The sequence below is a fragment of the Jaculus jaculus genome, chromosome 9 (genome assembly GCF_020740685.1).
Source record: "Jaculus jaculus isolate mJacJac1 chromosome 9, mJacJac1.mat.Y.cur, whole genome shotgun sequence".
Classification (NCBI taxonomy): domain Eukaryota; kingdom Metazoa; phylum Chordata; class Mammalia; order Rodentia; family Dipodidae; genus Jaculus; species Jaculus jaculus.
In genome coordinates this window covers 89,041,565-89,056,402 of record NC_059110.1, presented here as the reverse complement: position 1 = coordinate 89,056,402, position 14,838 = coordinate 89,041,565, and the positions used below count along the sequence as shown (strand labels likewise).

The window sequence follows — 14,838 nt, the reverse complement described above, 5'->3', positions numbered from 1 at the left end:
CAAAGGCCTCTATAACCACCAACTCACTAGGAAGGTGTCCCACCCTGGCACTTGGCTTTTCCTTTGATGAGCAGTGGCTTCTGGAAATAGCATTATGCACCCATGCTAGGTACTTCTGTTCTCACCCTTTTTATTCTTTTCTTTTTAAATTTTTTGTTTATTTTTATTTGATTGAGAGAAAGAGGCAGAGAGAGAGAGAGAGAAAGAAAATGGGCTCACTAGGGCCTCCAGCCACTGCACACAAACTCCAGATGCATGCGCCACCTTGTGCATCTGGCTTACGATGGTACTGAAGAATTAAAGGAGCTTCAAACCGCTAAACCATCTCTCCACCCCCTTTTTATTCTTTTGAATACACAAGTTATTCAGATTTGGCTAATATGATCTCTGCTGTCATTTAGCCGCACAATATGGGTTGAAGTAGGCTATTTTTAGGACTAGGATAATTTCTAATATTTGCCAATCCCATCAGGAATTGAGAAAAGGAATCCAGGCATTGGGGGCTGGCTCATGTCCTTCTTAGAAGTCCACCTTTTTCCTGTGTATACTTTTTTTTTTTTTTCTTAAGGTACTCTAGCTCAGGATGACCTGGAATTCACTGTGTAGTCTCAGGGTGGCCTCGAACTCATGTTGATCCGCCTATCACTACCTCCAGGGTGCTGGGATTAAAGGCGTGCACCACCACGCCCTGCTGTGCACACTTTTTTATGTCCAGTTTTGAAATATTTATTTGCAAGCATTACAGAGAGGGGGAAGGTGCCAGGACCTCCTGCCATTGTATGTACCACTCTGTTCATCTGGCTTGGCTTTATGTGGATTCTGGGAAACTGAACCTGGGTCTTTAGGCTTTGCAAGCAAGCATCTAAACCACTGATCCATCTCTCCAGCTCTTTATGTTCTTTTTTTTTTTTCTCTCACTCTAGCCCAGGCTGACCTGGAATTCACTATGTAGTGTCAAATTCAGGGCCATCCTCCTACCTCTGCCCCGAGTGCTGGGATTAAAGGCGCGTGCCGCCATGCTGGGATTATTTTCAATATTTTACAGAGGCTATTTGCCCTTGAGTCCTTACCCAACTTCCTTGCCATGTGCCTCAAGAACTCCTTCCTGCACAACCCTGTGGTGGCCTTGGCCTGCCTCTTCTAGCACTGGGAAGCCTGTTTTCTATTGACTCCTTTCTCTGTGTTCCCATTTATAGGATCTTACCTTCCCACCTGTCCTGTTGCCTCTGTCAACTTAAAAGCAAGATTGAGGCTATCTGCAAGACAGTCACGCTGCACTGTGAAAATGGATGCCAGGCAAACACCACACATTGTTGTGAGTCTCTTAAATGACAATACATGTTTTCATTTTGATTTCTTTTCCTTTTGTTTGGTATTTTTGTTTTTTTTTTGTTTTTTTTTTTTGAGGTAGGGTCTCACTCTAGCCCAGGCTGACCTGGAATTCACTCTGTAGTCTCAGGGTGGCCTCGAACTCACGGCAATCCTCCTACCTCTGCCTCCCGAGTGCTGGGATTAAAGGCGAGCGCCACCACACCCAGCTTAAATAAATATTTTTAAAAAAGAAATCAAAATGAGAGCCGGGCGTGGTGGTGCACGCCTTTGATCCCAGCACTCGGGAGGCAGAGGTAGAGTGAGTTCGAGGCCACCCTGAGACTCCAGAGTGAATTCCAGGTCAGCCTGGGCTAGAGTGAGATCCTACCTTGAAAAACAAGACAAAACAAAAAAATTGCAATGCAAGGACAGAGAGAGAGAGGCAGAGAGAGAGAGAGAGAGGGAGGGAGGGAGAGAATGGGCATGTCAGGACCTATGTGGATACTAGGGATCAAACCTGGGTAGTTAGGCTTTGCAGGCAAAACCCTTAACCACTGAGCAATTTCTCCAGTATCTAATTTTATGTTACTTTATTTTTATTTTTTGGTTCTTCAAGGTAGAGTTTCACTCTAGCTCAGGCTGGCCTGGAATTCACTATGTAGTCTCAGGGTGGCCTTGAACTCATGGTGATCCTCCTATCTCTGCCTCCCGAGTACTGGGATTAAAGGAGTGTGCCACCATACCTGGCTTTTCTGTACCTAATTTTGATTTCTATTTTTTATTGGCAAATTTTTGCTTTTTAAAATTTTGCTTTATTTATTTGCACGTGTGTGTGTATGTGTGTGTGTGTGTGTGTGTGTGCACACACATACACATATGCATCCAGGGTCCCTTATCACTGGAATGGAATGATCTCAGGCCGGCAGGCTTTGCAAGAAAATGCCTTTAACTGCAAACTTCCCAGCCCTGGAAATGATAAAATGTTTAACTAGTGATTTTGCTCATTGCTTTATTTTACTTACTCATCTGTCCAGAGTAAAAGGCCCCAAACTTCTGAACATCTACCATCTCCCTTGCTGAAAGTCAGGCTCTCAACTTTTACTGCATGAATTTAACTGTACCTCTTCTATACGGATAGGGACCAAGAGAAAGATAGGGAAGAGGGAGAGGATAACGCTGGCCACACGCCATGTACTGCGTTCGCTGCTTCCTGCTTTGTCTTCCAGTGGTCACTGGCTCATACAGTACAGCGCAGTTTGTCAGCTGGGTTTGCATTCATTAGATCAAGAGTGCCCTCTGTTGTACATACAGGGTATAGATAGTTTTTTGTTGTTTTTGTTTTTGTTTTTGTTTTACCAGGTAGGGTCTCACTCTAGTCCAGGCTGACCTGGAATTTACCATGTAGCCTCAAACTCATGGCGATCCTCCTACCTCTACCTCCGGAGTGCTGGGATTAAAGGTGTGCGCCACCATGCTGGGCGGTATAGATAGGTTTCATTTTGTTTTGTTTTCCAATTTGTTAAGAGAATAAGTGATGCTGTTTTATTTGGAGTTAAGAGATTCGACTCACTAACTGGCAGTGCTGCCTGGCTCTCCTAATGGAATGGAGGCTTTCACATGCCCAAGTGCCCAACTCTGGACTGGTCTCCACCACCAGCTTCTCCATCCACACAGCACTCACGTGCTTTATAAGTTTTCTCTTTGTTTGTTTGTTTGTTCCTTTCTTTCTCTTTCTTTCTTTCTTTGTTTCTTTCTCTCTCTTTCTTTCCTTCTTTCTTTCTTTTTTTTTTTTTAAAAGCTGTGTGTGGTGGATGCTAGGGAGGCTGAGGGAAGAAAATCAGTTTAAGGTCATTCTGGGCACCTTAGTCAGACAAAGTCTCCAAACTTAAAAAAATACACAAAGAGGGCTGGAGAGATGGCTTAGCGGTTAAGTGCTTGCCTGTGAAGCCTAAGGACACCAGTTCGAGGCTCGATTCCCCAGGACCCACTTAAGCCAGATGCACAAGGGGGCGCACGCGTCTGGAGTTCGTTTGCAGTGGCTGGAGGCCCTGGCGCGCCCATTCTCTCTCTCTATCTCTAGTTGCCTCTTTCTCTCTCTGTTGCTCTGATATAAATAAATAAAAATAAACAAAAAATTTTTTAAATATATTTTTTTAAAAAATATACAAAGTGCTATGCATATAGCTCAGTGGTAAGGCCTGTACTTAGTACATGAGGCCCTAGTTCCATTCCCAACACCACAAAAAAGTGTTTTTCTTTTCCCATACATATGTATTGGATTTATTAGCACTAGTTTCATTCTAAAATGTGACTATTTCATACATAGATAGCTTGAATACCAGAGATCTGGGGCAAATAATAAATAATAGCACTTTTTAACCCATTTAAACACAATAAGGCTTATTTTTCAGTCAAGTTCCCCCCTCCCCATTTTGGTTTTTCAAGGTAGGGTCTCGCTCTAGCCCAGGCTACCTGGAATTCAGTATGTCGTCTCAGGGTGGCCTCAAACTCATGGTAATCCCCCTACATTTGCAAGGTGTGCTATAACACCCAATCAAGTTTTCAATCAAGTTTTTCTCAATGACATTATTTTCTTCTCCCCAAGAAGTGGTAAAGCAGCCATCTCCTGTGACACATGAGGGAAAAGGTGAGGACAAGGGCACCTACTTTAGAAGTTCTGCCCTTCTGTCCTCAGAGGACTGTGCATCGTAGTCACCTGTGGTCTTACTACAAACAGGGTGGCGGGAGGGAGCCTTGTGTGGCCTGTGGCTGGGGTGGGACAGTGTTGGCTGTGAGCTGAGGGGTTCTCTGCACGTCAGATGCATGGAGAGGTTCGCTGAGTGGGCATTGGTCTCCTAGCCTGGCTGGTGTTTTCCTGAGCACTGGGCAGCTCCTAACTAGAGTGGCTGCGTTCACACGGTGAAGTGATCTGAGTGTCCTCTGGGTTTGGGTTTCTATTTCTCCCCTCCCAATGACTCCTACGGGTGCTGACTCCTAATTTATCTGACAGGGATGTGTGATTGAGGGCTGCGGAAGGGCTGCCAGACATCTTTACTGAAAGCAGTCTCCTCTTCTTGACAGTTGAAGGCGCGTCTTCGAGCAGCCTGGAAGAAGCGTTCCTGAAGGCGCTGCAGTCCCGGAAGGAGGCCACCAGCACCCAGCTGACTATTCAACCAGACGGGGTGTGTTCTGACAGAATGGTGGCAGCTTTTCAGGCTTCATGAGTGAAAAGCTAGATTTTGATGAGGAAAGAGATATATTAGTACGCTGAACTGCATATGGCCATATTTCTCTGAGAGAAATCTAGAGCATGTAGCATCAACATTATTACTGTTCATTAAACTGCTTTTCTCAAATGTAGCAAATGTAGATAATACCCCAGATTCTGTGAAAAAGGTTATAAAAGTCCTCTTATTCAATTGATATCTAGCAACTCAGCTTATAAAAATAAATGGAATAACCTGCATTATTACTATTATTATTGTTATTAATTTTTGGAGGCAGGGTCTCACTGTAGCCCAGGTTGACCTGGAATTCACTACGTACTCTCAGGGTGGCCTTGAACTCACAGCAATCCTCCTACCTCTGCCTCCAGAGTGTTGGGATTAAAGGCATGAGCTACCATGCCCGACTCCTGTATTTTATTTTTAATATTTTGTTTATTTATTTATTTGGCAGAGAAAGAAGGAGAGAGAGAGAGAAAAAAAAAACGGGTGTACCTCCAGCCATTGCAAATGAACTTCAGACACATGTGCCCTCTTGTGCATCTGGTTCACGTGGGTCCTGGAGAATTGAACCTGGGTTCTTTGGCTTTGCAGGCAATGCCTTAACCACTAAGCCATCCCTCTAGACCCCTGTATTTTTTTTTCTTTTTCGAGGTTGGGTCTCACTGTAGCCCAGGCTGACCTGTAATTCACTATGGAGTCTCAGGGTGGCCTCGAACTCACGGCAATCCGCCTACCTCTGCCTCCCAAGTGCTGGGATTAAAGGCGTGCACCACCACGCCCGGCCCTGTATTTTTTTTTTTTTTAAGACTTGTAAGATACAGAAATTCAGGAAAAAATTGATGAAGTTAAAAAGAAAACTTGCCACGCTCAAGCAGAGGCTAGGCTTTTAGGTCCCCAATTTAAAAGACAGGTTAGAAAGATGGCTTAGCGGTTAAAGCACTTACCTGTGAAGCCTAAGTACCTAGGTTTGATTTCCCAGTACCCACGTAAGCCAGATGCAGGGTGGTGCATTTGCCTGGAGTTCATTTGCAGTGGCTGGAGGCCCTAGTGGGCCCATTCTCTATCTGCCTCTCTCTTTCTCTCTCAAATAAATAATAAGTAAATAAAGTATTTAACAAAACAATCAAATTTAAAAGACAAACCTTTGATGCGGATTTTGAAACCTCCTAGGGAGAGGAAAACAGCATTGAAGACACTGAGAAGGAGGAAAAAAGACGTCAAAGGAGGAACAGAGTCCACAAGACACCCAGAAGCACACAGAAAAGGCACTCCAAGAAAGCCAGGGGAAAGAGCCACTGGAGGAAACCGAGTGCCCAGCCACCTGAGGAGAGCGCTGCCGTTGACCAGAGGCAGCTCAGGAGCCCATCCTCCATGGAGCTGGACATGGTGCAGAAACCCCGGAAGCTAGTGGAAAACTCCTTAACAGAGCCCTCATTAGCCAGGGAATACGCGGCAGCAGTCTCTTCCTCCCCAGCACAGTTCTGGATCAGCATGGCTTCCAAATCCACCCCTGAAAAATCGCTCCCTGATTACATCAACAAAAGGAAAGAATTAACTGACACCATTTTTGTTTTAGAAGATGCAAGTGCTAAGGTTAGAGGCATGGAGGATACTGAACCAGTCTTAAAATCCGACGATAAACAGCAAACTTTTAAAAAGAAAAAATCGCACTTACATTTGATGGCTGCAGTGAGACCTCCGGCGTCTGCAGTGAGGAGCCTCATAAATTCCCTTCCACAAGAGGCCTTGTCATCTTCAGGAGACCTGAGTTCTCTGGCAGACCCTTTGCCAGAAATATATGCTCCTTCAGATCCTTCGACAGAAAGCACTCCTGTGAAAAATCATGCTGTAAGAAGTACTTTTGAAGAAACTCTTACAACCGCTGCTGTACTGGAAGAAACTGCACCAGAAAGTACAAGCCTCAAGAATCCTGATGAAGGGGTCACTGTGAACGCACTTGATATTTCACCTTATCAAAGTAATTCATCCACTACACGCCAGGACCTCCCTGTCACGGTGCGGTTGTCCGCGGGTGATCAGTTTGAAAGTGAGCTCTACCAGCAGATGCAGCCGCTCATCCCCGACGTGAACGTGAGGAAGCTGATCGCCCACGTGGTCAGGACTTTGAAGATGGACTGCTCCGAGGCCCACGTGCAACTGCCCTGCGTGCGGCTCTTGTCCAGGACCAGCCACTTGATGAAGCTTCTCACTGAGCACCAAGGATTCACCATGGCCAAGGCTGACTGGGATACAGAGCAGTGGAAAACTGAGGACTACCTCAGAGAGAGCCCCGAGGCCCAGAGTGGACCGAAGGGGCGCGTACCAAGTGAGGTGAGGACAGTGGCCTGGCATGAGGCCCCAACTCTCCCATCATTTAGGCTTTCTCATTGAAGCAGGGGCTCCCCAGGCCAAATACAGAGTTGGCCAAAGAACTCTGTCCAAGATAGTGTTAGCTAAGTTTGTTTCTAAATTTAGAGATTTATTTATTTTTATTTATTTAGTTTTTTGGTTTTTCGAGAAAGGGTCTCATTCTAGCTCGGGCTGACCTGGAATTCACTATGTAGCTCACGGTGGCCTCGAACACATGGCAATCCTCCTGCCTCTGCCTCCGGAGTGCTGGGATTAAAGGCGAGTGCCACCATGCCTGGCTTAAATTTAGAGATTTAAAGCTCCAATAAACTATAAAATAAAATGTTTAATGAAAGGGGAAAGGCAGGAAACACATTAGATTTGGTGTATTAAGAAACTCCATGCCGGGTGTTGTGACACATACCTTCAATCCCAGCTCTCAGGAGGCAGAGGTAGGAGGATCACTGTGAGTTTGAGGCCACCCTGAAACTACACAGTGAATCCCAGGTCAGCCTGGACTAGAGTGAGACCCTTTCTCAAAAAAAGAACCTCCAAGTGAGATTGCTTAGTTGGCAAGGTGCTATGCCAGCACCCGCATAAACGTGGATATAATGGCATGTACCTGCAAATAAATCCATGTACTGGGGAGCCAGTGGCAAGGAGGCACCCTGAGGCTTGCTGGATAGCTAGCATAGCTGAACTGATGGGCTCTAGGTTTAAAGAAAGACCCTGTCTCCAACCAGGGACAGTGGCTCACGCCTGTCAACCAGAGCACTCGGGAGGCTGAGGTAAGAGGATCATAGTGACTTCAAAGCCAGCCTGGGCTATAGTGAGTTCCAGGTCAGCCTGACCTAGGTTGAGAGGGCTGGAGAGGTGGCTTAGTGGTTAAGGTACTTGCCTGTGAAGCCTAAGAACCCAGGTTTGACTCCCCAGTACCCACGAAAGGCCAGGTGCACAATGTAGTGCAGGCGTCTGGAGTTTGTTTGCAGTGGCTAGAGGCCCTAGCACACCCATTGTCTCTCTCATCTGCCTCTTTGTCTCTCTCTCAAGTAAATAAATAAATAAAAATATTTAAAATAAATACATAAATGAGGGGGAGAGAGAGACATAGAGCCCCTACATCAAAAAATAAGGTGGTGCTAGGCGAGGTGGTACACGCCTTTAATCCCAGCACTCAGGAGGCAGAGGAAGGAGGATTGCCGTGAGTTCGAGGCTACCCTGAGACTCCATAGTGAATTCCAGGTCAACCTAGGCTAGAGTGAGACCCTACTTCGAAAAACCAAAAAAAAAAAAAAAAAAAAAAAAGGTGGAGGATGACTGAGGAAGACGTCTGGCCTCTACAAATGTGGACACACATGTGCACACCACATATACACACACCTATAAGCTACTCACATGGAAAAATTGTTTATAGGGTTTAGCTTTTGGGTTTTTTTTTTTTTGTGTGTGTGCATTTTCTTGTTTTGTTGTTTGCAGTGCTGGGTACTGAACCCAAGCCCTTGCAATACTATGCAAGAGCTCTCCTACAGAACTACATCCCCAGTTCTTGGTATTTTTCTAAGTCTGGGTCTCATTATGTAGCCTAGGATGGTCTGAAACCCACCTTGTAGCTCACGCAAGTCTCCGAATCATGGCAACCCTTATGCCTCAGCCTCCCAAGTGCTAGGTAATAGACTGGCCATCTTTAGAATGCTTAAAATTTTTTTTATTTTTTGGAGGTAAAGTTTCACTCTAGGCCAGGTTGACATGGCAGTCACATTGTAGTCCCCGTCTGGCCTTGAATTCAGAGAGATCCTCCTACCTCCTGTCTCCCAAGTGTTGGGATTAAAGGTGTGCGACACCATGCCCAGCTCAGGATGGGTTTTGGGTAATTATATTTCATCCTTCATATGAACTCCGTTGTTTAACAAAGAATAGTAATTAAAAAATTTTTTTTAGATGGAAAAAGAAGTCTCTGGACATGGCTATAGCAGCAAGCTCATCTTGGCAATATCTATGACTGCTGTCGTGATGGTTTTGGTTATAATTTTCTGTCTCATTGAGGTAAGGACATCTGTGAAACATATTTAGAATTCACAAAATGAAAACCAAAGTCACTCTATAATAAACATAATTCCTGCCGGGCGTGGTGGCACACGCCTTTAATCCTAGCACTCAGGAGGTAGAGGTAGGAGAATGGCTATAAGTTCAAGGCCACCTTGAGACTCCATAGGGAATTCCAAGTCAGCCTGGGATACAGCAAAACCCTACCTCAAAAGAATTGTATTTATTTATTTGAGATATAGATAGATAAAGAGATAGAACGGGCACAGTAGAGTCTCTTAGCACTACAAATGAACTCCAGATGCATTTGCCATTGTGTACATCTGGCTTTACATGGGTGCTGGGGAAATGAACTCGGGCCCAGGTTCCATCAGGCTTTGATAGCAAGCAACTTGATGTTATTTATTTATTAGAGACAGAGAGAGAGTGAGAATGGACATGCCAGGGCCTCTAGCCACTGCAAACAAACTCCAGACGCATGCACCACCATGTGCATCTGCTTTACGTGGGACCTGGAGAATTGAACTGAGGTCCTTAGGCTTCATAGGCATGTGCCTTAACCACTAAGCCATCTCTCCAGCCCAGATAGCAAGCACCTTTAACCACTAACCACTGAGTATTCTCTCTAGCCCAGAGTTTTAGAGGTTTTGTCACATTGAGTTTGCATATTTTAATAATATTTTATTTACTTATTTAAGAGAGAGAAAGAGAGAGGGAGAGAGATTGAGAGAGAATGAGCAGCATGCCAGGGCTTTCAGCTGCTGCAAACAGACTCCAGACATATGTGCCTCTTTGTGCATCTGGCTTACATGAGTCCTCCTAGAGAATTGAACCTGGATCCTTGGGCTTTGCAGGCAAGTGTCTTAACTGTTAAGCCATCTCTCCAGCCTTCTTTTTTAATTTTTAAGGGCTATCAGGAATTATTTGTTGAATTTTATTTATACTAATTAATACAGTGCACTGAGTGTCAGCTGCATGTGATATCTAAACTAGGTAGAAGAGAAGAAAAATATCAGGGGAGACCTCCTGTGCTCATAACTGTTATCACCTCACTGTGTAGCTATGACCAAAATTAAATCAAAGGATTAAGGAAAGATTCGGAGACAGTGGTCATTGTGGCAATCACTGTGTTTTCTTCCAAAACAGATTCATTCTCACAGAACAGCAAGGATGTATGATGAAGAAAAGTCTTCAAGGTAAATATGAGGTTGACTCTGTCAAAGACCATCTGAGAACTTGGAACTCATCCATTTTAATCCTTCTTTTTACAGAGGCAGGAGGCAGGAGGAATATTATTTCCCCAGTGTACTCCTGGCTCTCCAAGGAGATGGAGGCTGCAGGGACGAGCATGGATGACTCTGGTGTCACCAGTTCTCCAAGAGGGTGGAGGGGAAGAGGTTGGGCGGTGCCTGCTCCTGTGGTGGTGGCATCAACCCTGGCCAGTGCTACCTGGGAGCTTGGGGAAGTCCACAGTGTTAAGGTGCAGGACTGGCCGAAGGTGGAACATATATGCAACCTTTCTCTGCAATGGCAGGAAACCCCACCTTCTTCTCATCCTAGGATTCCCTTCCCATCCCATCCTCTTTTCCTTTACCCCACGTCAAGGGTTTGAGCTGGGAGAGGCTACAGAGAGTAGTTCGTCTCTTTTTGTGATGATGAGGAAATGGAGGAGAAAGAGGAAATAGGATTCCCCCTGGTCACTCACACTCTATGGTGTATCAGAAAGTGGGGTTCCCTCCTTGCTAGGTGTCAGTCATTGGTTACACTGTGGTCAGGCTGTGGCTGCATCTTTTATCTTTTTTTTTTTTTTAAATATTTTATTTATTTATTTGAGAGCGACAGACACAGAGAGAAAGACAGATAGAGGGAGAGAGAGAGAATGGGCGCGCCAGGGCTTCCAGCCTCTGCAAACGAACTCCAGACGCGTGCACCTCCTTGTGCATCTGGCTAACATGGGACCTGGGGAACCGAGCCTTGAACCGGGGTCCTTAGGCTTCACAGGCGAGCGCTTAACCACTAAGCCATCTCTCCAGCCCTGCATCTTTTATCTTGAAGCAGTATGCAGACATCAGTAGTCTCTGGAACAGTCTACTCTGACTTTTCCTGTTCTGTTTGGATGCAGGTGGGAAGCTTGGGCTTGGCACTGATCATTTACGTCCCTTACTGCTTTTATTTTCTTAGTGGAGGGGAAAGGGTCTCCCACGGTACATAGCTCAGGCTGGCCTGGAACTTACTCTACAGCCCAGGCTGGCCTCAAACTCATGACAAGCCTCCTGCCTCAGCCTCCTGAGTGTTGGGAGCCACCATGCTCGTACTCATGTCCTTTACATAGGTTTCACAATCGCTCACCAGTGACAGCCTGCAAGGTGAAGTCTATGGGCTAGAGACTTTACTGTTAGACTAAGGCATTGCTTGACGTGATTGTCCTTTAGGATCAAGTGGCTAGGACAGCAGCACCGCCTGTCCGTCAGCACAGAATCAGGCGTGTGAGACAAGGGCTGAGGGGGACTGATGGGACAGCTCCGGAGAGAGTAAAACCCTTCTGTCCACGACGGTCGCGCCGTTGGCTTGAACTTGGGCTCACAGTCCTGGCTGTGTCTTGTCTATGCTCAGTGCCAAGCCACATCCATATGTCTCAGCGGAGGCATTGTGGGACCCTTGAGAGAGACTAGGAGAGATCCTAAAAGCTCAGCAGCACACGTGGGATTGTCCCCGGGTCTATGTTCTCACTGTGATTATGGAGCCAGGCATAGGTTTTGTTCGGGTGAGACCAGAGATGTAACCTATGAGACAAAAAAGAGGAAGAGAAGACCCAATCACTAATGTTTTCCCTGCCTGCGTTTTCCTCCCAGGGGCTGTTTCCCATTTCGGCGTAAGAGACACACAAGTGAAAGGGAGAGTCAGGTAAACCTGAGACTTGGCGCTGTGTCTGGAGCAGGCAGGGGAAGCAGAATTAATGTCTCTCTCCCTGTTTTCTAGGAAGACAGCTACTGGCTAAAGTGGCCGCTGTGGCTTAGGGACATGTACAGACCTCTTCATGCCTCGCGCAAGAAAAACATGGCCAAGAACCTGCAGGACCAGGACACTTCTGACGATGACGAGTTATTTGTTAAGGACACAGAGTAAATGGCTGCGGGTGGTTTACAATTCTTTTTTTGGGGGGTGGGTGTGTGGTGTGGGGAGGATAGGGTCTTGCTCTAGCCCAGACTGACTTGGAATCCACTATGTAGTTTCAGACTGACCTCAGACTCACAGTGATCCTCTTACCTCTGCCTCTGAGTACTAGAATTAAAGGCATGCGCCACCACACCTGGCCAAGGTTTACAATTCTTTTATTTTTTAATTATTATTTATTTATTTATTTTTTTTTTGGTTTTTTTGAGGTAGGGTCTCACTCTGGTCCAGGCTGGCCTGGAATTAATTCTGTCATCTCAGGGTGGCCTTGAACTTATGGCAATCCTCTTACCTCTGCCTCCTGAGTGCTGGGATTAAAGGCATGCGCCACCATGCCCAGCTTATTTTTTAATTTTTATTTATTTTATTTTTATTTATTTGACAGAGAAAGAGAGTGACAGAATGGGTGCGCCAGGGACTCCAGCCACTGCAAATGAACTCCAGATGCGTGCACCCCCTTGTGCATCTGGCTAATGTGGGTCCTGGGGAATCGAAGCTGGGTCCTTTGGCTTTTGCCGGCAAATGCCTTAACACCTAAGCCATCTCTCCAACCCAAGGTTTACAACTCCTAATGAAATGAGGGCTCAAGGACAAGGTTAGTTGTGCCTTTCAGTTTACAAGTCTTGGCCTTGTTCTCTTCCAGGGAGTTCAATGAAGTGACAGAAACATCCCAAGCACCGTCAAGCGCTGATGAGAATAACGAGGGGACAACAGAGTGATCCCATCTTTATTTTTAAACCCCCTTTTTATTTTTCACCATGTTAAAAATAAATATGAATAAATAAAAATGAATACTTATGTATGTGTTTGTAATGTGTCTGGTGTGTGTGTGTGCCCATGCATGTGTGGTGCCTACACATGTGTGTTCAGATGCACTGACCTCATGTACATGCCTGTGGAAGCCAATGTCCCTCTCCATCATTCTACACTATTTTCCTGCGATGGGGCCTCTCACTGAACCTGGCACTACCATCCTTCTTCAGTTAGACTGACTAACTAGGAAGCTCCAGGAGTCCCTCTTGTGAGCCCATCACCCATCAGTGCTGGGGTGACAGGCACACAGAACAGGGCTCAGCTTTTCATGTGGGTGCTCAGTGAGCTGTGATGGACAGGAAGACCTGAGTCATCTTCCAAAGCGGCTCCTTCGTTTTTGGAATTGGTGTGTGTGTGTGTGAGAGAGAGAGAGAAGGAGAGAGAGGGAGAGAGAAAGGAGAGAAAGCACGTTGCCTGGCATGTGAAGATCAGAGGACAACTTTCCAGATCCCTCCTCGTGTTTCCTCCATTTGAGGCAGCTTGCTCTTTGCATCTCGCTCCGCCATTGCTGTTCTTTGTTTCATGGACCACATCTTCTCCTACATGTGGGGCACTGCAGAAGCCTGCCATGGCTCTTCTCAAGCATAGGTACTCTGGCTTAAGTAGCAAGTACTTTACCTACTTTATCCTCCTGGAGGCAGTGTGTTGTTGGGGATGGGTATGTGGGTGTTACAGACAGTTTCCCTTTGCCAGTGTTTGGCACAGTCTCCTGTTGCTGTTGTCCACCGGATGTTGGCCAGGGGGTGATGTTCACCCTCTGCTCATGCCATTGTTTCCCCCTGCCATCATGGAGCTTCCCCTCAAGTCCATAAGCCAAAATACCCTCCCCCCCCCGGCACAGACTGCTCTTGGTTGGGTGTTTTCTGCCAGCAATGTGAACCTGACTTCAACAGTAAAGTTGGCACTGAGAAGTGGTGTCATTGCTGCTAGAAGCCTGACTGTGTGGCTGCTGGCCTTTTGGAGCTGACTTATTTATTTTTATTGTTTTTTTTTTTTTTTTTTTTTTTTTTTTTTTTTTTTGAGGTACGGTCTTGCTGTAGCCCAAACTGGCCTGGAATTCACTGTGTAGTCTCAGGCTGGCCTCAACCTCACAGCAATTCTCTGACCTCTGCGTCCCGAGTTCTGGGATTTAAGGTGTGCATCGCCATCCTTGGTTGTTCTTAGCAATTTTTTTTGTTTGTTTTTTTGAGGTAGGGTCTCACTCTAGTCCAGGCTGACCTGGAATTCACTATGTAATCTCAGGGTGGCCTCAAACTCATGGCGATCCTCCTACTTCTGACTCCCAAGTGCTGGGATTAAAGGTGTGCGCCACCACACCCAGCTGGTTTTAGCAATTTTGAGTCCAGCTTCCAGCCTTAGGTCAATGTGATTCCCACTTTGGGTTTCAGAGGACAATACTCTAATGAGTGGATAGAAAAACCACTCTGGCTTAGAAGCTTCTTCAATACAAGTGATCCTAGAAAGATCCATTCTCAATTTCAGGAATTTTATGCTCATGAAAGTTCTAGCAAGTACCTTTAACTGCCAAGCTATCTCCCCAGTCCAAACTACATACTTTTTTGTTTGTTTTCAAGGCAGGGTCCCATTCTTGCCTTGGTTGACCTGGAATCAGGCTGGTTTCAAACTCATGGCAATCCTTATGCCTCAACCCCCTGAGTACTGGGATTGAAAGTATATACCACCACACCAGACTTCAACAAAGTTCAAAGCAATTGTCTACTATCTCTTGTGACTGCCTTACAAAGCCCAAATGTGGTTACCAACTAGAGGTCATTTTTACCAAAAGCAGCCTTGCTTGCCAAGACAGCTGATTTAATTTAATAAAGCTTTTAGAAATAGCAAGAATGTTAACTTGGGGTTAATTTTCTGTGTAGGAAGACAAAAAAAAATTTAAAGAAATGTTTGTTAATTTTCAAGAAGA

The 14,838-nt window shown here is 45.7% G+C and overlaps 1 protein-coding gene across 1 annotated transcript in view; it reads left to right on the top strand.

The window, feature by feature from the left end:
- The window catches only part of LOC101606209 (leucine-rich repeat-containing protein 37A2), a 37,315-nt gene extending 24,413 nt beyond the window's left edge, over positions 1–12,902 (top strand). Inside the window, exons 8-15 of the mRNA XM_045159661.1 lie at positions 1,197–1,315; positions 4,393–4,493; positions 5,709–6,869; positions 8,826–8,930; positions 10,077–10,126; positions 11,783–11,834; positions 11,910–12,052; positions 12,748–12,902. Of these exons, the coding sequence (XP_045015596.1) occupies positions 1,197–1,315; positions 4,393–4,493; positions 5,709–6,869; positions 8,826–8,930; positions 10,077–10,126; positions 11,783–11,834; positions 11,910–12,052; positions 12,748–12,823 (1,807 nt within the window). The 3' untranslated portion in view covers positions 12,824–12,902. The remainder of the gene's footprint in view (positions 1–1,196; positions 1,316–4,392; positions 4,494–5,708; positions 6,870–8,825; positions 8,931–10,076; positions 10,127–11,782; positions 11,835–11,909; positions 12,053–12,747) is intronic.
- The last annotated feature ends 1,936 nt before the right edge of the window (positions 12,903–14,838 follow it).